General features: G+C 48.1%; 1 protein-coding gene across 1 annotated transcript in view; it reads right to left on the bottom strand.

The window, feature by feature from the left end:
* Positions 1–569: 569 nt before the first annotated feature.
* Positions 570–27163, bottom strand: part of LOC119399292 (beta-hexosaminidase subunit alpha) — a 589231-nt gene continuing 562637 nt past the window's right edge. The window contains exon 12 of the mRNA XM_049417726.1: positions 570–990. Coding sequence (XP_049273683.1) covers positions 927–990 — 64 coding nt within the window. The 3' untranslated portion in view covers positions 570–926. The remainder of the gene's footprint in view (positions 991–27163) is intronic.

The raw sequence follows: 27163 nt of genomic DNA, 5'->3' as shown, positions 1-27163 counted from the left end.
CCTGAACATCATGATCTATACCCGACAAAAATATATTGCACAGTATGGGTGCGACGGGGGACCCAATACATATACCACTCCTTTGCACATAATGCTTGTCCTCAAAGATTACAACAGTCGACTGAAGATAGAATTACAACAAGGCCATAAAATGTTCACTAGTGATGCCCGAGCTATTTTGAAATTTCACGTCCCCCACTTCCTCATTCTTTGTTCTAACCGCACTAAAATGTTCCGCGTGCGGCACTGAGTAATATATTTCCTGTATGTCGATCGAGAAGGCCGTCAAGCCAAACCCGAATAGAGCATATGGCAGTGGACAGAGACGCGAATTCGCGACACAGTGAAGGAAGATTTTTCTGTCAATGTTCTCCCAAACATTTCTTGCTTACATTGCAATGTGCGTTCTTCTAGTTCTAATTTCTATACCCCTGTAAGCTGCTTCTGCGCAACAAGAAACAATACATTACTGCGCCCTACAGGTAGCCTTCAGTACCTGTGGTAGCACACTGTCATTGGACCACGTGAAATAAGAAAACAAAAACACGTACAACTTTAATGAAGATCTTTTATTTTTCTTGTTTGGTACTGGTAAACATTCTGAGAATTGTCTTTCCACCCGTGGAGGGACCTTATTTATTGGGGTTATTGGCGAAAACGCTGAGATTAGCAAATTTCATGAACTAGCTGTTGTGAGCGTAACAGAGAATTTTAAAGAGATAGCGCACGCGATCTGAGCGGTGACATAACATCGGGAAACCAAGTGTCAAGTTCTGCACTTTTACTGGAAGCGTGGACGGTGGTTGGTGCAGTTACAACACATCGAAAGAGCGGTTGGCATTTCGAACCACCATAACTCATGAGACATCGCAGGCTATCTGTTATCTTAAATGCGGAAGTAGTTCTCTTGCTGAAGCTTCCAGAGATTAGATGGCGTTGTCACAATCGCAGAAACCAGGACCATTCTGAGGCTCAATCATGAGTCCGCGTCTGCAATATAGGGACAAATAAGTTAAATTATTCAGTAGGATGAACAACTAAAATGATATGGCGCCACGTCAGTTACTCCCCGGCTTTCTGGGACAATGAACACATTAAAAAATTCAGTCACGTGCAAAGACGACCAAAGGCAAAACTAGTCATCATTGTTCTCGTTATGAACGAGCATGACTCGCAAACAGCGTGCAGGAGTATAGGTAGGCCTAATGATGAAAAGAATGAGTACAGCTGTGGACACTGAAATAGTAATAAAATATTTTTTCTTTTAATTTTACCGGCCTGCTAAAGCTACCACATAGTTGCCTACAGCCGCAATTGTACTAACGCTTGCACGCGCACTTCAGCCTGCTTTGCTAAATGCTTAGCAGAGCGATGAATGGGTAAATGTGGGGCGCGTCGCAAGAGATGTTGGTATGAAAACATAGAAGCGACACACAGCCGCACTCTCGCTTAAGGCTTGGCCTATATTGCCACGACACGGCAGCAATCTCCGCATTGAACAATTGATAGAGGTTCAAAAAGGCTCGTATATATTACACTACTTTCTTCGCTCGAGCAGGTGCGGGGAGATAGGTGTCGCGTATGCGGGACAGGCTGTTTTGATTTTATATACTGCCTTGGTGTAATAAAGAAAAACGTTGTTCGTCAGCGCTCGTGTTGTCGTTCGTTCTCTCTTGGTCCTTGTTTCACGCGCTGTCGTTCACTTCAAACTATGCAACACGAAGCAGCCGAACGCCGTACTCCTTTGTGCCCATTGGAGGAACACGTCAGACGAACACGATGGCGCATTTCAGTGGTACGTGCTCGCGGGATAGTCGGTTCATTCTTGTCGAACAACTGTTGCAGTAGCAAAAAGACAGGTAAGAGAAACGCTCCCATTGCTTGCGCCCCTCCCCATGTTTCTTTCCTGAACGATGTAACCATACTGGAGTGCGTCCGGAATTTGTCAGCATACACAGAAAGCTCAATGCCGTCTATATACGAAGCATGCTTACAGGTTTCTAGTGACAGAGAGCCATTCACGCCAATGTAGCGCCCAGAAATGCCGAAATATCTAAAAACGTACCGAATTATATATTTATAATCAGTGCAATAGGCCAGTTCCTTCAAATAATGTGTTACGACTAGGGATGTGCGAATAGGAAATTTTATGTTCCAAACGAATACAAAGCAAATAGTGATTCTGTTGAATAATTTCGAATCAATTAGTTCGAATGGCATATGTTATAAGACAAACGAGCATATTTGTCACGACCCCATCAACCTGCACAATATTTTTTATAATTGGAACATGGCATGTGCGAATGCCATTCCTTTTGGCTCAAAGTGACCTGGAAGTGACCTGAATGGCAGCAGGATTGAATGTCAGTGGGATGCTAGTGATAACCGGTAAAACACGTTAGCTATAAAATTTCATTCATTTAGAGCATGCAAATCTATATACCAAGCTTTTAAACTAAAAAAATGATTAAGCATACAGCGTAATATGTTCATTCACCTTGAAGTAGGGCTTTTTCCCGTACAGGTGCTTGACGGCATAGCACTATTACTCTGCAGTGAAACCAGCTAGAGAGGGGGGATACATCCGGTCTAATATACTCATGGGCGTGCGCAGGGGGGGGGGCGCAGGGGGGCGGCCGCCCCCCCTAGTCACCTATGGAGAGGGGGGGGGGCGCAAAGTCTGCCCCATACATTGAATTATTAGGGAGCGGACACGCTGCGATGAACCTTCACCCGCCTTCGTCCTCCCTGAAGGGGAACCCTGGGCACGCTTATGAATATACTCAACTACAAGCCACAAAAGTGTGGCTGTTTCTGCGCAAGGAAATAACGAGGGAAGGGGTCCAGGGAAGCGCAAACTCCTGGACTCCTCCTTCGTTATTCCCTTGCGCAGAAACAGCCACACTTTTGTGGCTTGTGCTTACACATGAACCGACTAACCCAGCAACCTGTACTTCTAGGCATAATATACGCCTATTCGTTCATGTCGAGTAGTTGGAAATTTCGAATAATTTAAATTCCTGTCGAAGTGAATTAGAATACCGCAATAATCGATCGGCTAATCCAAGTGCTCGAACATTCGCACATTCCAGGTTATGACGTGACAGTGGAATAAAGTGCAGGGGTGCACCTAACTGGTTAATTATTTGGACGGGAACAAACACGGTGGACACGGGGCGGTGAAAGAACGACAGACAAGAGTGCCGACTGTCGCTTTGTCGCCGTCCGGCGCTTAAATTATTGTTTACGAACAGTTTCGGTAAGCGTCCTGCCTTCATCAGGGAATGAATTTCACTGTTGAATATTTATGTCACGGTTGAAGACAACGCCTCCGCTGTGCCCCATAACAGGTGTAATAACAGGTGTTTTACACACATATATATATATATATATATGTGTGTGTGTGTGTGTGTGTGTGTGTGTGTGTGTGTGTGTGTGTGTGTGTGTGTGTGTATGTGTGTGCAGGGACTAACTTCTTGGACGCCCGTAAATAATACGATTAAAAACAAGACACGTCGAAAAACAGCATGGTTTCTTAACCGTTTCGTCAGAATAACAGAAGTGACAGTCGTGCTACAGCATATAAGCGTTTACGTTTCGATTACAATGATCACGTGAGCACAAACATCATTAAAGGAAGTGCAACAATCAGACATGAGATATATTGGCGAGCCGTATCACTTACTACTTATAAGCAATCAATTCGATTTTATTCATATTGTCACGTGGTCGTGACGTCGACGAAGACAGCAGTCGGCGTTTGCAGGATGAAACTGTTTGGCCGAACTTGTGGCCGGAAAATGAGAACTTGAACTACAGCAATACACGCTGTACAATGATAGCGGCGAACAGGGCGTCGTCCGTCGATCAACTGACAAGCGGTCAAGCGCGTCGGCTTTTATACAGGCGCTATCGAACTTTCCAGCGATATCGCTGGTGGTTGCGCAATCTCTAGAATGAGCTCGAGCGTTCGCGTCTTCCGCGCAATCTTAACAAAATCATCTACAACAATCGTGAAGCTTCTCGAAGAATGAGGCGCGGTTTGCGCTGAGCGTTGCCGACAGCCTTTGTGGGCGAATGCAGCAAAAGTGATAAGAAACGTACGTGGCAATATATATATATATATATATATATATATATATATATATATATATATATATATATATATATATATATATATATATATATATATATATATATATATATATATATATATATATATATGTATATGTATAGATATTGCCGCGTCATCTTAGCCGCATTCAAATAACGCGCCCATCCATTCAAGTTCGCCACTCTCTCGAAGAGGTCCAAGCAGTCCTCCACGTCTTCGAACGAGTCGCCATGGAATACTGGCGGCTAGTGAGGTTGATTGACGACCACTTGTGACGGTGTTGCCTGACTAGTCATAGCGGTGGCGTCCGCCGTCTGAGTTCCCCTTGGCGTGAAGTGTAGAGGACTGAACTCAGGCGAGTCACCTCGAAGACGACGGCTGGCCCTCTGGTGCACTGGTGTCAGCTCCACGCGATCGACTCGTTGTTGGTCGGGGCTAAGCTCTCTTGCGTTCGTGGGGCTTCGATTCATACCCCGCACCTCCACCAGAAATGTAGCGATGCTGAAGCACAGAGACTAGTCAAACAAACGTATTTATTAAGGGCGAACCTGTGCCCACAACTCTAAGTGGCTGCGGTCGTAAAAACTGCGACTCAGTCGAACACCATAGAGAACATCTCACTGTCTTCCTCTTTCTCTTCATCCGAAGTCCCGAGCGCGTGGCGCATGCGAGCCGAGTCCGACCAGGTGCGCGTGCCACGATGGTCTTTGCGCGGCAACGACAATACGGCACGCATGCGTGTCCTGTATGCGCATGGATGGGCGCGTTATTTGAATGCGGCTAAGATGACGCGGTAATATATATATATATATATATATATATATATATATATATATATATATATATATATATATTGTAATGGGGAAGAGAGACAGCGAGACAGCATCGAGTAGGAGTGGAAGAAGACCAAGACGAAGAGCCGATCGAGAGCGCGCGTTACAGTGTTTGACACCGCTGAACCCAGGCCTTTGGTTGTGTTAATAAACCCCCTTACAATTTGGTGGAGGTGCTGGGTACCCTTCGAAGCTGGATCTACGAAGCCGCACCTTACCTCCAGTGTCAGCAATGCCGGAAGAATCCACCAACCAAGGTACCTCCAGGATTCCAGCCACTGCATGTCCCGGCGTGTTGCCACTGCGTCACCCGCCGATATTCAGCGGCACTGACGACCAAGACGTTGAGGAGTGGTTGGCTACATACCACAAGGTGAGCGCAGCGAACAAGTGGGACGATGCGGCTAAGCTGACTTATGTTAGCTTTTACTTGGCCGGCGTCGCTAGTATCTGGTTGCGGAATCACGAAGCTGATATTACCAACTGGGCTTCGTTCAAGACGGCCAAGAAGTCTTCGACCGCCCCGCTGTACGAAAGCTCCGCGCGGAACAGTGACTTCGTGAGGGTGCTCAACAGCCAGGAGAGAACTTCACCCGCTACATTGAAGACGTTGTTGACTTGTGCAAGCGTGTGAACCCATCGATGCTCGAAGCAGACAAGATCAAGCAGATTCTCAAGGGAATAGCCGATGACGCATTGTAGATGCATTCCAGACGCATTCCAGAAGGACCCACGAACCGTAGCCGAACTGGTCAGTTTGTGCCAGAGTTTCGACGAGCTGCGCAAGCAACGCGCCCAGACACGACGCTCTCTGGAACATCGTGACTCGATCGCAGCTTTGACTCTCGGAGACCAGAATTCCATGTTGGCTCAGATAAAAAACGCCAGGCCTGCGCTGAAACCGCAGCACAGTCACAGCGAAAGCTGGAAGAGCGGCGTTTCTAGAGCCCGTTAGGCTCTTTTGGGGCTACAATACAAGTAGACTAGAAAGGTACCCACTACGCCATAAATCACAATTTTTATGAAGTTGGGAAGCACCTCCTAAGGCAATATTCGTCATTCTGCGGAGAAGCGAGGCACCAGCTACACGTCTGTAAGGCGTTATGTGCACTTTGTTGACGCGACGACTGATGACGATGAAGAATTATGGCTCAGCCCTTTGTAATGGGTTGGAAGCTTTAAACGGCCCACCAGTTATGTAATTTGCATTGGGTGACGCCCACTCACTATTTCCCTCTCCCGTCATGCTGTATAACATACGTTGACGTGGGAGAGAGACGGGAGGGGGGAGGGAAGAACTTTACTGAGACCCCGAGGAAATGGATCATGCGCTCATGGGCTTCCTTGGCAACCAATCAAAGTGCACTTGCGAGGAACCCACTACGCTCTAAATCATTCTAATTTTGGAGAAGTAGGGCAGCAGGCACTGTGCCATTTTTCGTCATTTTACGGTGGTCCGTGGTACCTGCTAAACGCATGTAAGGCATTATGCGCACTTTGTTGATGCTGTGCCTGATGACGACGAAGAATTATGGCAGAGATCTTTGTAATGGGTTGGAAGCATTTCACAACCTACTCGTTGCGCAATTCGCATTGTGTGACGCCTGGTTACATAATTCGCGTTGTGCGACGCTTGGTGCTTATTTTACTCTTCTACCACGCTATATTGCATATGCTAATGTGGTTCCTTCCCAACATGAAGCCTGTATAGGACGTTTTTGCAAAGCAGTTTCAAGCACCGGCATGGCTCAGAGGTTGAATACTGGGCTCCCACGCAGAGAGCCCAGGTTCGAACCTCGTTCCATCTTGGAATTTTTTTTCTTATTTCGTTTTTTTTCTTATTTCGATCGATACTGGTTACGGACACCAGCGGCGGCGGCGGCGGCGGACAACTACGGCGCCGAAAACGGCCGGTGAAATGATCTCATAACAGCTTTCGCTGTAAAACAGTTTGTGCGAGTTTGTGCAGCTCTCCATTTTATCAAGCACGCCCGAACCAGCACAGACACATCATCTGGCCCCAGCTATACGACAAGCTATCCAAGAAGAGGTAACTGACGCTTTGCCTTTCCCTCGTTCACCACCTCTGGAGGCTGCGCCCTTGACGTACGCACAGGTCGTCGCAGCCAACTTATTCTCCCTCGCCGGTGCCTGTTCAGTCATCACCAGTTCCGTTCGGCCGACCCATCGCTACGCTTCCTAAGCTGTGGCGCACCGCAGACAACCGCCCTATCTGCTATTCTTGTGGCTATGCAGGACATGTGGCACGTTTCTGCCGCCGCCGCCGTCTCGTCCACACAGATACCATGCCACGATCTTCGCACGACCCTCGACGGTTTAGCGGCACAACACGGCCAAAAGAATCTTCTTCACCCGACCGCCTTCCCTCAGTTAGCCGCCGATCTCCATCGCCCCGACGTCGCTCCTTGTCACCTATGCGCCGTCGACCCTACCCTTCAGACACGGAAAACTAGATGCAGCAGTTCCCGAGGCACGAACTGCGTCGTCCTCGAAAGAATCAAGTCCTCGCATTTCTCCGGCAAACCTCATCGAAGTTTTTGTGGATGGCTTTCGTACCCTTGCGCTTCTGGACACTGGTGCTGCCGTTTCAGTGTTAGATTTAAAACTTTGCCGATTGCTTCGGAAGGTCACTACGACGTCAGAGGGATTGTTCCTCCGTACCGCCAGTGCTCACCATATTCGGCCATCAGCTGCCTGCACAGCCCGCGTTCTCATCCAAGGTGTTTTGTATACCGTTGAATTTCTTGTGCTACCTGCGTGTTCGCATGATGTGATTCACGGCTTGGATTTTCTCTCTCGTAATCATGTGGTTATCGACTGTGCTCGTGCCGAAGTTGCCTTCTCTGCGTTGTGTTCCTCATCGCCTGAAGCTACGTTGAACAAGCTCTTTGTCGCCGACAATATCGACACACCACCCAATAGTGCAGCCTTTGTTCCCGTGTCCTGTGCCGATGTGTCCGAGTCTCCAGTTTTGTTTACTCCCCCCCAAACCTTCCAACGTCGCAGGAGTCTCGCGTTCCCTTTCGCTATTCTCGACGTAACCACCGGCGTTACGAACTTATTTGTCACGAACCCCTTGCCGTCTACATCAACCTTACTCCGCGGAGAATGCATTGGCACATATCAAGAGTTGGACGCTACCTCCATCTTCGGCCTTGGCGGCGCGAGTGATTTGCTCCTTAATGCACTGACACCATCTGCCTGTACGCCTGATCGCCCGACTACTGATGCGTTTGGACCCTCAATTGATGGCGACATTGAAGAAAAACACCGAGAGCAACTCCTCGAACTTCTGCACCAGTTTCGCGGCTCGTTTGATTGCCAGCAGACGCCGTTAGGTCGAACACACACCGTTGTCCATCACATTAACACCGGCTCACAAGCGCCTCTGCGACAGCGCCCCTACCGCGTGTCTCCTGCTGAGCGTCGAGTGATCACCGACCAAGTAGACGACATGCTTCAACGTGGCGTCATTCGGCCGTCCAGCGGTCCCTGGTCGTCACCTGTTGCCCTCGTGAAGAAGAAAGACGGCTCGATTCGCTTCTGCGTCGATTACCGCCGTTTAAACAAAGTTACGCGCAAAGATGTGTACCCTTTGCCACGCATCGATGACGCCCTGGACTGCTTGCAAGGCGCTGAATTCTTCTCATCACTAGACTTACGGTCCGGCTATTGGCAGGTCCCCATGGCACCATCATATCGCCCGAAAACTGCTTTTCTGACACCCGATGGCCTATACGAATTCAATGTTACGCCCTTCGGCCTTTCTAATGCGCCAGCAACATTCGAAAGGATGATGGATAGCGTCTTACGTGGGTTAAAGTGGAAGACATGCCTTTGTTACTTGGATGATGTCGTTGTCTTCTCCCCCGATTTCGACAGTCACCTGCGTCTTCTCAAAGAAGTCTTGAGCTGCCTCACGCGTGCAGGCCTTCAGCTCAACATCAAGAAGTGCCGCTTTGGAGCTCGCAAGCTTACAATACTGGGCCACGTTGTCTCAAAGGAGGGCGTCCTCCGTGACCCGGAGAAGCTTCGGGCAGTTGCTGAGTTCCCGAAGCCTACGACCGTGAAAGCGCTTCGCACCTTCGTCGGTCTCTGCGCATACTTTCGCCGCTTTGTGAAGAACTTCGCTTCTGTAATCGCACCGCTCACAAAGCTGCTCACCGGTGATGGACACCTCTCTGATTGGTCGCCAGCATGCGATGATGCTTTCGCAACACTACGCCATCTCCTGACTTCGCCACCCATTTTACGCCACTTCGACCCTACTGCTCCAACCGAAGTGCACACGGATGCCAGTGGCATAGGCCTTGGCGCTGTCCTTGCTCAACGCAAGCCAGGCTTCTCCGAGTATGCCGTTGCGTATGCTAGTCGCGCCCTCACCAAGACAGAGTGCAAATACTCGGTTACCGAAAAGGAATGTTTGGCCATTGTTTGGTCATTACACAAATTTCGCCCGTACGTGTACGGCCGTCAGTTTGATGTCGTTACCGACCATCATTCCCTTTGTTGGCTTGCTTCAGAGAAGGATCCTTCGGGCCGGCTTGGGCGTTGGGCGCTCCGTCTACAGGAATTTGATATTCGCATGATTTACCGCTCCGGACGCAAGCATACCGACGCCGACGCACTTTCTCGTTCGCCCCTGCCTTCCGTTGCACCCGCGTCACTTGCCGAGGCTACTATCGCCAGCATTGATCTCGCTGACATGCCTTCGGAACAGCGCAAAGACCCTTGGATAGCGTCGCTCATAGATGTTCTCTCCACGTCTTCGGCGACACCATACCAACGGCTACCTCGTGCACTACGCCGACAATCCCCTCATTATGCGATACGGGATGCCATGTTGTATCGCCGCAACTATCAGCCAGATGGTAGAAAGTGGCTTCTTGTTATACCTCGCCATTTGCGCTCCGACCTGTGCACGTACTTCCACGCAGACCCACGAAGCGCCCACGCTGGCGTTTTGAAAACTTACGACCGCCTTCGCCAGCGATTCTTCTGGCGTGGAATGTACACATACGTTCGCAAGTACAGCGGAAGGGTACAGCGGAGGGTACAGCGGAGCAGACAGCGGAAGGGTAAGGTTCTCTCTGCGCAAATATAAGAAGAAGCGAGCGAGCTCGCCGACGACTTTTAAATCCGACAGCCGCGCTCCTCGCGCCATCTCGCTGGTAATGAAGAAACGCTTATAAGCGCCTGCAGTCTCTGAGTCCTGCCAGCGGTAAAGGGTGTGTATATAACGCTCGCCGTTAGCTACCTGAAGGATCTGCGCTTTCTGGCGTAGTGGTTAGCGCCACGCGCTGCGGAACGACAGGTCGCTGGTCCGATTCCGCGCTTCGGAAGCATTTTTCTGAATTATTTTTCTTTGCGACTTATATATATATATATATATATATATATATATATATATATATATATATATATATATATATATATATATATATATATATATATATATATATATATCTATGCGTGCAAGCCCTCACGACGACCGACACGCTATCGAGCTTGCACGTTACTGCTCGCCCTGCCGATCAGCAGCCGCTGCTATCCACCATCAAGGAGTTTATCCGCGAAGAGGTAGTGCGTCAGCTTTTACTACTACCTCTCACGATCTAGCCAGTGCAGACTTTGGCCCCTGACCTTCAACACGTCATTCGGACCCAAATTGCTGAGCACCTACCACCATCTATACCCCAACAACCACTCGTCACTGCGCCGCTCACTTACGCAGCTGTCGCTGCTCGGCCCCCACAGCAGCCTATGCCGTATACCCGACCTGCGATGCCAACCCCTGCGATGCCAACTCCTGCGATGCCGACCCCTGCCTCACCGCTGACCACGACTTCGTCGCCGCTTCACTACGCGGGGCCCTCGCCTTCGTTTTTCCGCCGTCAAGACGTGTGGCGAACGCCGGACAACAGGCCCATCTGCTTCGCCTGCGGTGTCGCTGGACACGTCGCTCGCCACTGCCGCCGTTGCCCACCTTCTTTCTTCGACACCGTGGTCACACCTGATCCTTCGTCGTCACGCACACCACCTAGGTACGCCGCTGATAATCGACCATCCTTCTCCAATCGTCGATCACCATCTCCTCGACGACGCTCTGTGTCACCCATGCGTCGTCGCTAAGCTACAGAGGAGGGAAACTGATTGCTGCAGTTCCGGAGGCAAGAGCTGCATGCAAGTCGAACTGCCCAAGGCCTCCATGTGTTTCGCCGCCAAATGTTATAGACGTCGATGTCGAAGGAACCGCCGCCGTTGCGCTTATTGACAGAGGGGCCGCCGTTTCCGTCATCTCTGAGACACTGTGCCGCAAGATAAAGAAGTTGACGACGTCGCTATCAGGACTAATGCTCCGTACTGCCAGCTCACAGTGCATTGCGCCGTCAGCTGTCTGCACTGTGCGAGTCACCATACAAGGTGCACTTTACGTGATCGAGTTCTTTGTGCTACCGTCCTGCTCCCACGACATTATTCTCGGTTGGGACTTGGATGGATGGATGGATGCTATGAGCGTCCCCTTTATAACGGGGCGGTGACATGTCTGCCACCAGGCTCGAAGGCGAAAAAAAAAGAAAGAAAAAAAAAATAAACTTCCTTGTTTCATGTTGTCCTAATGCCTTATCTACATTGATTAAATCTACGTTATTATACCAAAAAATATAAATTCACGGTCCATCTCTCTGCCTCTTAAGGCAGAATGACCTTTTTTTTCCCAGTTATTTATTTTTGTACTTTATCTCTACTTTTCTGCCACCAATACTCTAACCGTCTCTTACTTATTTCTATCGCGGACGTGTTCAGCTTTCCATTGTTGTCCCTAAAACCCAAGGCTTCATGTAGACTCGTGCCCACACGTATACCTGGGTGAATATCGCCACATTCAATCAGTACATGTTCCATCGTTTCCTTAGTTCCCCCGCAGCATGTACATTGTTCTTCTTCGTTACTGAATCTCGCTTTATAACTACGCGTTCTAAGGCAGCCCGACCTTGCTTCAAACAGTAAAGCGCTTCCCCTTGAATTATCATAAAACCTTTCCCTCCTTATTTCGTTTTTTCCCTTTCGGTAGTTACTCAGAGCCGGCTTCTTTTCCATCGCTGCCATCCAATAAGTCCTCTCCGCCTCTCTGACCTTCCGCTTAATGCTCCTTGTTGCCATATCGCCCACACTGCTAGCCGTATATTTACTGGTGAGCCTCCTAGTTCTTTTTCTCCACTGCGTGTCAACGCTTTTTCTATACAAATACCTGAAAACCTTCTCTGCCCATCTACTGTTCTTCATTTTCCTCAGCCTCTCTTCGAATCTCATTTTGCTCTGAGCTTCCCTCACTTCAAAGCTTGTCCATCCCATATCACCCTTTACAGCCTCATTTGTCGTCTTCCCATGAGCGCCCAACGCGAGGCGGCCCACCGTCCTTTGATTTACATCCATTCCTGATTGTACCTCTGACTTCATGCACACTACTGAGTTCCCAAATGTAAGCCCCGGGACCATCACACCCTTCCACAGCCCTCGAAGCACCTCGTACCTATTGTATCCCCATAAAGCTCTGTGCTTCATAATTGCAGCATTCCTCTTTCCCTTTGCTACCGATGCTTTCTCTTGTACTTCCATATATCTATCCCCCTCATTTACCCATACTCCGAGGTACTTGTACTCGCTTACCCTCGGTATTTTTTGGCCCTGTATTAAGACCGTATGGTCTCCGTGATCATTGAATACCATCAATCCACATTTTGTTGCACTAAATCCTAGTCCTAGAGCCTCACACTCCCTTCCGCATATATCTGCCAGTCGCTGTATATCATCTTGACTGTCCGCAAATAAGACAATATCATCAGCATAAAATAGACCAGGAAGCTTCTGCTCAACCATCGCTCCGACCTGTTTGTGTGACAAATTAAATCCAATGTTGCTACCTTCTAGCGCTTTTTCCATCCTCGCCATGTACAGCATGAATAACAGCGGGGACAGAGGGCATCCCTGTCTCAGCCCCTTGCTAATTTCAACGCTGTCCTTGCCACTTATTCCTTCCCATTCTATACAAACTGTATTTTCTCGGTATATTTCCCTCAAAAGCTGTACACAGTCGTCACCTATGCCCACTTCCTTCAATATATCCCACAAAATTTCCTGATTAACGTTGTCATACGCCCCGGTGATATCTAGATAAGCTACGTATAAGGGCCTGTTTTCTATTTTAGATATTTCTATACACTGGGTAAGAACAAACAGATTATCGTCTAACCGCCTGTCGATTCGAAATCCATTCTGAAGTTCTCCCAAAATATCATTTTGTTCTACCCACGCTTCTATTTTTAATTTTACTGCCTGCATCGCCAACCTGTATAGCACCGATGTAATTGTTAGCGGTCTATACGAGCGAATGTTATCCTTTTCTCCCTTGCCTTTATAGATTAAGTTCATTCTACTTTTTCGCCAACTGTCTGGTATTTCCCTCTTCTGCAAGCACTTTTCTACGGCTTTCAGCAGTGCTTCTTTAGTGTTATGTCCGAGTTCGTTAATGAGGCTGACGGGAACCCCATCTAAGCCCGGAGTAGTGCGCTTAGGAATTTTTCCTTCGGCCTTCTTCCAATTGAAATTCTCTAGTACTACATCTTCGTCGGTTGCACTCCTTTGCGTACTTTCACTCACCGGGGGAATCCCCTGGGGGACCTTTTTAAACGAATCGGCTGTTATCTTTCGGATGTAACCTAGCGCTTCATATCCTTCCAATTTATTTCCTCCTTCATCTACCATATGCTGTTGCATTGTGACAGACTTCCTACCCAGCGCTTTTAGGTGGCTCCAAAATATCCTAGGCGCGGCCTTCTTCTTTTCGCGAATCTCTGTCATCCAGCGTTCACTTTCACCTTTAATTTTTGCCTCGACTAATTTTTGCACAATGGATTTTTGCTCTAAATATATTTCCCATATTTGGTTGACTTCGTCCTGTGGCCGCTTCTCCTTTTTTGCCTGTCTGTGCTCCCGTGATGCCTGACGTCGCATCTCGATTGCTTCCCGGATTTCTTTGTTCCACCAACTTTTTGGCTTTTTCTTTCCTTTCCAACAAATAGTTTTCTTCTCTATTTCCATTTCTTTCGTGATTACATGTAGCAGCTCACTATACTTCCAGTCTTTGCCTGGTAGTTCGTATACTTTTTCCTCGACTCTTGCGGCTATATTTGTTATTTGTTTGTCATTTAGATACGAGCTGCCAAACTTTGATTCAGTGTTCTTATTTTCAGTTTTATATCCCATTTGTAATATTATGCGTTTATGATCACTACCCAAGCTGTTAATGCCTTCTTCGTCTATTCTCATCTCTCTAAGTTTGTCATATATTCCTTCTGTCATGAGACAGTAATCAATGCTCGATTGCCTGTTTCTGACTTCCCACGTGATCTGCCCCTCACACTTAGGCCCCACGTTAACTATCTCAAGACAATGTTGCTCGCAGAGATCTAGCAATAACTTGCCATTGGTGTCTGAATATCCGTCAAGGTCATGAATGTGAGCGTTCATGTCCCCTAGAAGGATTATCTCGGCATCATGACCAAATTCTTTAATATCGGTGCTTATGCATTTCACTATCTCCAGATTCTTTTCTCTGCAGTTATTCCCTGTCCACAAGTAAGCTACACCTAGCCACGTTTTCTTTCCACCTACTGTGCCCGAAACCCATATGTGCTCTGAACACGTTTGTTTCACTCTCTCCCATTTTGTTCTGCTATGAATTAGCATTCCAACCTCCCCACCTCTCCTTTCTGATGTGATCCTGTTACATCCTTCCCAAACATAATTTTCAATATGTGGTGGCTCTTCCAAGACTCTAAGGTGTGTTTCTGTAACCGCATAAACACCTATCTGTTCCTTGTTTAACTGTCCCTCAATCTCTAACCATTTTGCCTTTTTTCTGCCACCCTGCATGTTAATGTAACTAATTGCAACACGCGCCTTCTCCCTTCTTTTACCTTTTCTCTGTTTTTTCGCTATACTACCTGTCAAAGAGTCCCCCTGGTTGTTTTCCTCATTACAAGCTACCATGGGCACCGAAGGGCCCGCGTGCCCCCCAAAAAAGCTACTGCGCGTCCTGCAAGACGCCAACCCACCTCATGGCCAAGCCTCCTGTCGAAGTGTATTCCGTCTCTTCGAAAACCACCCCACCTGTGCACCTCTCTGTTTATTTCCACTACCTCGATGCCTTTCTCTCTACTCATCTGCCATATCTGTTTGTTTGCGTCGACAACCGCTCTTTGCAGGTTGCCGTCACGCACCGGTACCTCCGGTATTGTGCATACCACTATCTGCACCTGAGGGGAAATGGCGCGCATGTCATCGACACCTTTCGCCAATGTGGTCGCTAGTTCGGCTGATTCGTTACTCAAGACGTCGTTTAGACCTCCCGCGATTATCACGAGGTTACGTCCATTAGACTTAGTTGCGAGTTTTGCGTTAGCTTGTTTCATCACTGATCCCAGCCTATGGCCCGGGAACTTCCCTATTAAAACTCGTTTGTCACCTCTCACCCTTTCCTTGACTGCTTCTGCGCATGTAGCTAAATTCGAGTCCCCGGCGATTATCACGTGATCCGACTTTTCTGCTGGACTGTCCCGCACCTGGCCACTGCACCTGTTACTAGCGCGTGCTACTGCTGTTGTTTTGTCCCCTCCCGTTCCCAAGACTACTTCGCGGAAGGTGGGTCCTGTGACCCTTGCACCTGTCTTTTCCAAACCTGTTTCCCCCTTCGCGCCTACCACTGTGGGGGTCGATGCCCCATTTTTTCCCGCTGCCGCTTGCTTCCTTGTTCCCCGTGGCTACCTTTGCTGGCATGGCTACCTTTGCTAATCCCTCCTCGGCTGACTTAAGCCTTTCCGCCATAGCCATCGTTTTTTCCCGTTCTGTCGCCACCGCTTTCTCCAGCTCGGAGATTCTCACCATGAGCTCGTTCTGGGCGGCCATCATTATTTCCATCTTCGCCTCTAACTCGCATTGCTTACACTTGGCGTCAGCTCTCTCTGTCGTCTCATCCTCACAAACCTCTATTTTCCGCCCCATTCCGCATCCTGAACACTTTACGGTCTTTTTGACCATGGCTATAGATCGTTCGCGCGGAGGATTGGATACACTTAAAGCCAAATGATATCACAAAACTCCGCTGATACTCCGCAAGTATGTTACACTTCAAAGCACCCGTGCACCTTTCAGCCACGTGGTGGCCGAACAAACAAATATTAAAAAAAAACACCCGAAGCGACTGTCACACCACTTTGTACCAACAGTACAAAGTTGTAAGCTCTATTAAGCTGCAATCTAGTGGCTTAACTAAGAAAACAAGCTCGAATCATGCAAAAAAAAAATCCACTTATCTGACGCTGTCATTCCGGAGCCCACGAAAAACCTATCGAATCATAGCGCCATCATAGACTGTTCTCGTGCAGAAGTAGCTCTTATGCCGCTGCAGACCTCTCTTTCGTCGGACCCTCCCCACAAACTAGTCGTCGCTGAGGACACAAATATACCCCCAAACACAAATACCCTTGTAGCACTGACCTGTACGACCGCACCAGACGGAACAGCACTCTTTGCCCCGTCGGACGTATTTCTACGTCGTCGCGGCTTACGACTGCCCTTTGCAGTACTATCGATTAATTCTGGCGCTACGATAATGCTCGTTGCCAACTCGCTGACGTCCGCCGTCACCTTGCTTCGCGGGGAATCTTTGGGGCACGTACAAGGCGTCGACCTCTTGCGTTCCCTGGACTTCTCTGAGGACCAACACCACCTTCAGCTGAACGCCATGACGTCACCTGTTCCCAACTCTTCAGCCCCAGATAATTTCCGCCCTTCAATCGCCGACGATCCACCGCCATCGCATCGCAGCCAACTCCTCGCCCTTCTGCAAGACTTCCGCTCGTCCTTCGATTGTGCCCAGCCAACCTTGGGCCGCACGACGAGCGTCACACACCACATCGACACCGGTTCACATGCTCCCTTACGCCAACGACCCTATCGAGTTTCCGCGGCAGAACGGCAAATTATCAATGAACAAGTCGACGACATGCTTAAACGCGCAGTGATACAGCCGTCCCAGAGCCCCTGGTCCTCTCCTGTCGTACTTGTGCGCAAGAAGGATGGATCAAGAAGGTTCTGCGTTGACTATCGCCGCCTCAATAAGATTACTCGAAAGGATGTGTACCCGTTGCCACGCATCGATGACGCTCTCGATTGCTTACAAGGGGCAGAATATTTCTCGTCTTTAGATCTACGCTCGGGTTATTGGCAAGTACCGATGGATGTCACCGATCGTGCGAAGATCGTCACTCCTGATGGACTCTACGAGTTTAACGTCATGCCGTTCGGATTGTGCAACGCCCCCGCTACCTTCGAACGAATGATGGACAACATCCTTCGCGGCTACAAGCGGAACACCTGCCTTTGCTACCTCGACGACATCGTAGTCTTTTCTAGGGATTTCCCTACACACCTTGTCCGCCTGCGTGAGATTTTGACGTGCCTCACCTCAGCTGGTCTTCAACTCAACATCAAAAAGTGTCATTTTGCGGCGCGCCAGTTGACGATACTGGGTCACGTCGTCTGCAAGGAAGGCGTTCTTCCGGACCCAGCGAAACTCCGGGCCGTTGCCGAATACCCCAAGCCCACTTGCATGAAGACGCTTCGAAGTTTCATTGGGCTGTGTTCCTATTTTCGCCGATTTGTCCGCGACTTTTCTTCCATCATCGCCCCTCTTACTAATCTTTTGACAACTTCTAATGGCCTGTCTGCTTGGTCAAGAGAGTGCGACACATCTTTCGAAACGCTACGGCGCTTACTGACATCGCCTCCAATACTTCGGCACTTTGACCCTGATGCGCCAACGGAAATCCATACTGACGCCAGCGGCGTCGGCCTTGGTGCAGTACTGGCTCAAAAGAAACCGGGATACGAAGAATACGTCGTCACTTACGCGAGTCGAACTCTCAAGAAAGCTGAGTGCAATTATTCGGTTACTGAGAAGGAATGCCTTGCCATAATTTGGGCTTTGGCTAAGTTTCGCCCGTACCTCTATGGCCGCCCTTTCGACGTCGTCACGGACCACCATGCTCTATGTTGGCTCTCATCGCTGAAAGATCCGTCGGGACGCCTCGGTCGTTGGGCGCTTCGGCTGCAAGAGTACGACATTCGTGCTGTGTACCGATCGGGCCGCAAGCACTCTGATGCTGATGCGCTCTCCCGCTCACCGCTAGCGTCCGACACAGCTTCCCCATCAGCTTCCTTGTCGCCAATAGACGTCGCAGACATGTCGTTGGAGCAACGCAAGGATGCGTGGGTTTGCCACATGCTCGACTTTCTGGCTGATCCATCATCTTACCCCGCTTCAAGAACTCTTCGTCGCCAAGCGCCCCATTTCGCTATTCGAGATGGTCTCCTCTATCGGCGGAATTACGCGTCTGATGGTCGGAGGTGGCTCCTTGTGATACCTCGCCACATGCGCATGGAAATGTGCGCTGCTTTTCACGCCGACCCGCAAAGCGCTCACGCCGGCGTTCTCAAGACCTACAACCGCCTGCGTCAGCGATACTATTGGCGCGGACTGTATTCATTTGTGTGCAAGTATGTCCGCACTTGTACCGCCTGTCAGCGACGAAAGGCTCCACCCCAACGACCAGCCGGTACACTTCAGCCTCTCCCGTGCCCGGCGCGTCCGTTTGACCGCGTCGGTATTGATTTATACGGCCCGCTTCCCTCGACCACTTCTGGGAACAGATGGATTATTGTCGGGGTAGACCACCTCACGCGTTACGCAGAGACTGCAGCTTTGGCCACAGCAACAGCCAGAGAAGTTGCGTTTTTCATTCTACGCAACTTCGTCCTGCGTCACGGCGCCCCGCGCGAACTTTTGAGCGACAGAGGACGTGTTTTCCTGTCCGAAGCTATTGAAGCATTGCTCGTTCAGTGCAACATCGTTCACCGCATGACGACCGCATATCATCCACAAACCAATGGCCTAACCGAAAGATTTAATCGCACTCTCGGGGATATGCTGACGATGTACACCGCATCCGACCAGACCAACTGGGACACCGTTCTTCCTTTCGTGACATACGCGTACAACACTGCTACGCAAGCCACCACAGGATTCTCACCGTTCTTTCTTTTATACGGACGAGAGCCATCATGCATGCTGGACACCATGCTTCCTTACACACCGGACGCATGTGAGTACAGCCCAATTTCCGAGTTTGCCAGGTACGCAGAAGATTGCCGACAGTTGGCCCGTTCATTTACGACAGAAGACCAAGGTCGCCAGAAGCTTAGGCGCGACGACGACGGACCTCTTGCTGCTTTCAAGACAGGTGCTGTCGTCTGGCTTTGGGTACCGCCGAACACTCCTGGACTTTCCTCCAAGTTACTAGCCCGATACCACGGCCCCTACCGCATTCTTGTTCAGACTTCTCCCGTCAATTACGAGGTCGAGCCCTTGACAACATCTGACGACTTGCGCCGTCGCGGCCGAGAAATCGTCCACGTGTCTCGGATCAAGCCATATTATGACCCCGCTATCTTGTCAACGCCTTAAGTCGCCAGGATGGCTCCGTTATTCCCCGGGGGCCAATGTAGTGAAGAGAGGACGACGAAGAAACACACGAGCAAGCTAGCAAGCAAGCAAGCCGCAGTGTCAAGAGTAGCAGGGGACTCAAGCTCGCGCTTGCCCGGATTTTGGCTGCTTGACGCCCGCCGCTCTCCGACGCCCTACTCTAGACGTTTGTTGACATTCCCTGAAGACGCGTCAATAAACCACGTCACACACACACACACACACACACACACACACACACACACACACACACACACACACACACACACACACACACCACACACACACATATATATATATATATATATATATATACATACTTATACATATACGGTGAATGACGGCGACGGCAAAATCCAGCCGAGACTGTCCATACAATTGCTATTGCAATAAAACAAAAGCGGCTAAACAATGGAGGTCGTCAAAAGTTAAAACGGCATAAAAACAGAAGTCGTAAGAAGGTAAAACAGTATAAGATCCCCCGCACCTCCCCGAAGGGGATCGTGAGGAAATGCGAATGCATTTGGGTGCACCCGATGAGTGTGCGATTAATTAATGAAGAGACGAGAGTGTGCACGTAGAGGCGTAATGCTCGAGTTGCATTGTGTTAAACTTCGTCCTAGTGGTATCGTTGCCGCGAGAGATTCGACTTCACCAACTTCCATCGCTATCAAGACACCAAAGCGCGCGCTCCCTGCATGATATATATAGGTCCGAGCGCGGAGAGGAGGAGCGCCCGAGCTCACTCTCCGCCGAGCGAGCTCCGCGATGCGAGAGCCGTCACCGGGTACACTCCTCCTCTCCCTTACCCTCCACCGCTCACCACCTGCTCCAGTTGCTAGGCGCGGCGCAGCTGTTGCTAGGGGCGAGGAGGAGCGCGCGCGGAGAGATCTTTGCGCACGCCGGCCAGCGACGCCGGAGAACCCCCGACTAAGAAATGCATTCGCATTTAAAAGGTATAAAAAAAGAGGACCCTTAAAAGGTTCAAACCTAAAACGTAAGAGCAAAATTAAGTAAAATTCCCTGATTTTGCAAAAACACCAGCTCTTTCTTCGTATGCGATACAGAGGGCATGCTAACACAACTGGGTACAACAATGTACCAACTAGCTTGGATCCAGCTTCTGATTGGGTTTCACTGTCTGAAACGTTTACACGCTCTCATCTCCCTCACTTGTGGTAGAGCCTGTATAAGGCAAAGCGGGAGATGCTTCAATGTTAGGTTACGGGAGCACAATGAGATGCAGGTGCAAGCCAAGACTTGATGAAACTGTTATCTTGGACAAAAGCAGATGTGAAATGATATGATGGGTCATAGAAGCACGTAGCATATTAGCATCTGGTTAAACAGTCGCTAGTAACCCGTCGATGGTCTTGTCAAAAAAGTGGCTCATTATCTTTGGACCAAGTGAAATTGCGTTTGCTCAATAAATTAGCTCACATTGAAAAAGTGCTCATTTATGCTGTTTGCTATGAAATGTTCATTCGATGTGAAATGCTGTAAGTACTGCTGGAAAACAAAAATAAGCGTTCTGTTGGAAGTTAGCGCCGTGTGTCGTCAGATGTCTCCTGCTTTGTGGGTCTTCGTTCATTGCTGCGGTATTACACGTCTTCCAAAAGGTACAATTAACTCCTCGCTATCGTTTGCACTACTTTAACGTTTCTCCCCTACATATAAGGCACCACCTTTGTTGTCGTGACCGACCTTCACGCCACTTCCGTTGGCTAGCAGACTTGAGGGATTCTATGGAGTTCCAGACTTCAGGCATTCTACACCTTGATAGTTTAAACGTCCGCAGTAAAGCACTGTGATGCCGACTTATTGCACCGCACCCCGCATGAGCCGACCTTGACGAAGTTACTTTCATGTAACAAGAGTGCTAACGACTTCCCCGAATGGCGGGATGCTCGCCCAGAACTAGGAAACCTGGTGAAATACTTGGAAGGCAAGCCCGCCGTTTTATTAAGGTGTTTAGGCGTGGATGGGCACCCTTTTACTCACAACGCGGCATTTTCTTGCGCGAAAACTTTTCAGCCGTCCAAGCCAATTTCCAACCCGTCGTTCATTGATCATTGCTGCCGAAGTTACTGCAGGCCCTGCATGACGAGCCAGCAGAGGGAGACTACGATTTCCCTCACACGCTTTCGAGAATACAAGAGAAGTATTACTGGCCGCGCAGTACCGCAGAGGTCGCTCCTTGTCAGAACAGATGCCGCGAGTGCCGGCGACTCAAGAAAGACGCCGTCGACAAGGACCCGTCGAAAGCCGATCGAAGCACCAAGTCGACCGTACCAGCATATTGGTATGCCTTGCCCACTACGCCGCAGTAATAAATGAAAGTTCTGCAACAAATGAAGATATTTGTCGAGAATACTCTGCTATACCATGGTGCCCCAGGAGTCCTCATCGCCGATAGAGGCACGGTGGAGCATGCAGAAGCAATTCTGCCATATGATCAGAAAGTCGCAGCAGAACAAGTGCCGTATTCGAATGGCCTTACTAAGCGTCTAAAGAAAGCCCTCGCCTATGCCTAGTGATATTATGTCGACTTCGAACGCGACGCGTTGGATGCCATCATTTCCGATTGTCACGTATCTTTTTGATGTATAGGCAGTGTTTATGAGTGACAGAGCAACGGGGTTTTTGCAGAATGCGCTTGCAGTTTATAATAATAATAATAATAATTGTTGAGGTTTAATGTCCCAAAACCACGATATGGCTATGAGAGACGCCGTAGTGGAGGACTGGAAATTGCGACCACCTGGTGTTCTTTAACGTGCACCTAAATCAAAGCACACGGGCCTGAAGCGTTTGGAACTTGGAAGTGACACTTCATTCGTAGCGCCATAGAACCTACTACTGTCTCACGTATGCAAGCATAGCCACCAAACAGCACAACAGCAATATAGTGAACCTGGTTGACTTGTCAAGCAGTTTAGAAATGGAGAACGTATAAGTGCATGGCATTTAAACAAAAATGCTATTGCCTGCTGCTATTTTTTGTTTTAAATAAAACATCGCAGTTTTGCCGCAAGGGCGAAGCGATGAATCGGATAGCTAGAAACTGGAGTGGTATACGAAGTAAGGCTAGCAGCTAACTTGTTTAGATCCGATCTCGTGTAACTCTACAAAATGCCGATGCGAGGGAGCACGGTATTCGCGCTGTCTGTCGTCTCAACGCGAAGTAAGCGGTGAGAGCACAGCACGTGTTCGAGCCGTCTAGTGATATCTGTCGAGATGGCCGCACCCTCATGATCTAATTGAGCAGCTGCTTGTGTTAAAAAAAAACAACAACAAAAAACTAAGGTACACTTAGCGCAAAACGACGAAAAAAGGGAGGGAAGAGAAACAATGTGAGCGCAGTTGCTGCTCGAGAGACGCCACTCCGCCTCCCCCCCTCCCCCACCAATTTTATTTCTTTATTTATTTGAAAATACTGCCAATTCCAAAGGGATCATAGCAGGAGGGAATATACAGTAGTTCAATACAAAATAACACAAGTTGTGATACAATGGAAACAACAAATAATTACAAAGAAAGTGCAACACAAGAACGATTAGTGGTATGTGAATGTAAACGAAACAGGCTCGCATAATAAAACCGTAGGGAAGGGAAGAAAAAAACGAGAAAAAAGGGGAAAAAAAGAAAAGAAAGACATTGTGAGACCATGGTGTAAGCATTTTAACACAGTGGTGCCACGGCCGCTGGATAAAAAGCGCACGGTACGGCCTGCCGCGTCGGGCGGCTTTCTATGGGAGAGCGCGTGTTGGCCCTAGTTGCAGTTGCGGCCGCTGCGGCGCGACGGGGCGGGGAAGGGGAAACGGGTGCCGGCGGCTCCGTTGGGGCAGCAGCCGCAGCAAATTAGTTGGTGGTGGTCACAACAGCGATCTCCCTCAGCTGTTCTAAGCGGTTTTTTTCTATCTCATCCATCGCAGTCACGACATATCATGCATTCAGTTGAGTCCGTTCGCGTAATCTGGTTAAATAGCCACTTAAATTTCCGTGTACGTGCCGAGCTCCTGGAAATTTTTTTTCCAGGACTAGCTTTTTGCTTTGTGTCTGAAAGAATATTCCACAACGCGCGTAGCAACATTATATGACGCTGAAGTGTGAAAAAGTGGTTGTTATATTTATGTGCGTGCAGTGAATGCATCGTTTGTTATTTTAACATATTGATTTCCGTGACATTTCTTCAGCACCTTTGAGTTTTCTTAGCTGAAAATGCTTGACAGGTATATATGAACATCTGACAATACACGTTCATGTTCTTTATACACAGGAAGTGCTTGTAAAAACATATGTTGAATCTTTTTCATGACGTCTGATACTTGATACTGTGCCGAAACGTAATTCAGCTTCGGATGCTTGATACTAGCGGATTCTACAAATACAGTGATGCACTCCTCGTAACTTTGTTGAAAAGGCTACGGAATTATATATTCATTAGAAGTTGCTTGCAAATATTCTTGACAGTTCTTAGCTGGGCAATGTCATCAAATTGATGTACCAGTTGAGCGACTATAACTCAAGATACAAAACCACGAAATGGCGGGGATCAACTCAAGTTATATATATATATATATATATATATATATATATATATATATATATATATATATATATATATATATATATATATATATATATATATATATATATATATATATATATATATATATATATTCATGCGTGACATTCGCTTACCCGGGTATATTCGAGGCGGCCGGGTCAAGTGACAACCACGTTTTTATATTTACACAAGCATACTATAGTAGCACGCAAAACCACGGCTGCTGTAGGACAGTCAAGTACGTATATCTTTGTTGGAGCGAGCACGGGTGCCTTCGTAGAAAATATATATTAGAAAAAATGAACAGTAATAGATAACAGAACCACATGACGGAGACTTCCAGAAGACAATCACGTTCGTGCGCAACGAAGATTCGCCAGTGCCTGTACAGCGGCTAACGTCAAAGGACCAAAACGAAAGGTTTTTTGGTCTGCACAGACTGGAAGTAGACATGGGAAGCCAAAATTTGGGCTCACAAGCTGGAGGCAGAACAAAACAATAATAAAAAATAAGAAGAAAACAGAGACGAGTACAAGGAAAGCGTTTACCTCCCCCCAGCTTTTTTTTTGTTGTTGTTTACCGTATAGCTGTCAAAAGCGACCCACCTATAACCTTGTCCCTGTGAGTCGCTCGCAATGTGTGTGTTGGCTACCACGTATATTTGAAATGAAATCTTGTCGACGCCCACCAGCCTCTTTTCTGCACTTTTTTGTCGCCGCATGTTTTGCTGAGGTAAGTTTGAATCTGTGCCCTGTACCGCTAATGACCACAAACAACCCAACTCTCTGAATAAAAGGAGTACACGTGCTTTTCACGGCAACCAACATCAGTACCACATGGCATTGCGGGGCAACGCACGCCACCGCAACGCGACAGCGTTCGGAAACAACCTGAACCGATGACAAAGGTGCCGCGGGCTGAAAGGTGGCAACTAAAAAAAGAACGAGATATAAGAGAAAACGGGAAGATGGTGTTATGGCCACTGGATTTCAACGACGTTTGCAACAAGCCACCGTTTGCAGCTAGCAGGGATGAGCCCTGAATTCATAATAAATAAAATAACTTCTCCCATTTTGTCCAGATTTTATGTTCACTGTTGAATTCGTTACACGATCATGAAAACGGCGTAACGGCAAGAGACAGAAATGCTGAAAAGCGCAGGAATTCAAGCAGTTGTGTTCGTGTGTTTTTCAGCCTTTTCATCACTCTTTCCGTCTGACCGTTTTCATATTATTTAATCCGTAACAGCTCGCCCAATTGTCAGTATTGAAGATGTAGTCAATGAAATTTCAAAGTGACTCGAATCTCGTTCTGTGAGATGGTCACACATATGATAAGCATTATTTCATGGCGGTTGCATGCGATACCGTACCGCATGTGTACCATATACATGTTAAGATGATGGAAGAAGTTTATCTTATTTTGTGTAAAATAAACAGTGGCCGCTGCAGTTTCTGAGATCGCTTTTTTTTTTAAATGAAATGATTATATCTGAAGCAACATACGCAGAGCCAAAATAAAGAATTTCGATGCATTAGGAAAGGTGCAGCGCCTCCAGGTTGGTTAGCTGTGGTCTTCTAGGATACCAGAAAAATATGCCCACGCGATTACTTCCGCAAAAAGCGATCGGTGCGCGAAGTTGCACCTTTGGCAAGGCAAGAACAAAAATTCCTAAGCGCTGCAAGAATGTACAAGAAATATCGGTAATTAACTGATGTGTACACGCTAGATAAATTTTAGAAGAAGATTTCGGGCGTCACATGAAGACGCACGCGCTCAAGCATAACTGCCGCAAGCGCGCCGCGCATGTGATCCCGCGGGCGTCCGCGAAACCCGTCCCCCCCCGGTGGCGCCGCGGTGGTGGTCCGGGAAACTAGGCCCGTCACGCCGGTTTCGGAGCACGCGGCAGGCCGTACCCGTGCGCTTTTTATCCAGCGGCCGTGGTGGTGCTTTAGCGCGAGGCGACAAACTGTGGGGCTTCAGGTATGGGAGAAAAAATAAGAGCAGAAAATGCATTAAGAACAAACAAGTGACAGGTGCAGTTTCACACGTCAATAGGAGGGGAAAAAAACAGAACTACTCGTATCTAACAGGGTTCACAGTTCGCTTTTAAGTGCTGTTAAGAACTGTGTTAGTGATGTGCTTTCTATGTTATGTAGGGGAAGGTTATTCCATTCTCGTAGGGTCAATGGAAAAAATGAATTCTTGAAACAGGCGGTATGGAAGGTGTATTCAGTGAGCATCTCTGTATGGTTATGTCTGGTAGGGCGTGTTTGTAAGCTTGTGATGAAGTTTGTGGCATCAGAATTCGCTTTGTTATGTATAAGTAAGTACATAAATATCAGTCTAGCTATTCTGGCTCGGCGCTGAAGAGATCGATACCGTAGGTGATTCATGTGGCCCATACTTCCTAAAAATGAACCTTATTGCCTTTCTTCGTACGCCTTCAAGCTTAGCGATGTCTTGTTTAGTAAAAGAAAAACATACGATGTTTGCGTAGTCTAGTATCGGCCTTAATAATGCGTTATAAGCCAACAGTTTGGTATGTTATCGAAGGCGGCGTCGGCTAAAAAAGAGTCGTTTGAGCGCGGTCGCTGTTATGTGGCTTATATGACTACTCCATCTAAGGTCCTCAGTTATTGTTATTCCAAGGTATTTGTGTTCAGTGATGGCGCTTAATTCCGTGTTATTAATTTTATACCGGAATAACGATTTATTCATTGTTCCCGATATTATGAGTAGGGCTGATGTTTTTTGCATTTAATGCAATTTGCCAGTCGGAGCACCATTTTGTTACTGTTTGTAAAGCGCAGTCAAGGGCTAAATGATCTTCGTGCGTGTTGATTACATTATAGATAATGCAGTCATCTGCGAACAGTTTGATGTTGACATGTATATTAGCTGGTAGGTCGTTGATGAAGATTAAAAAAAAAACGGAGCCAAAACACAACGCTATGGAACACCGAATATCACTGGGGCAGCATCAGACGACTGGCCGTCAATTTCAACAAGCTGTAAAC

This window comes from Rhipicephalus sanguineus, chromosome 7 (assembly GCF_013339695.2).
Source record: "Rhipicephalus sanguineus isolate Rsan-2018 chromosome 7, BIME_Rsan_1.4, whole genome shotgun sequence".
Lineage (NCBI taxonomy): Eukaryota > Metazoa > Arthropoda > Arachnida > Ixodida > Ixodidae > Rhipicephalus > Rhipicephalus sanguineus.
Note: the sequence above shows the minus strand (reverse complement) of the source record. Positions and strands in the feature narration are given on the sequence as shown.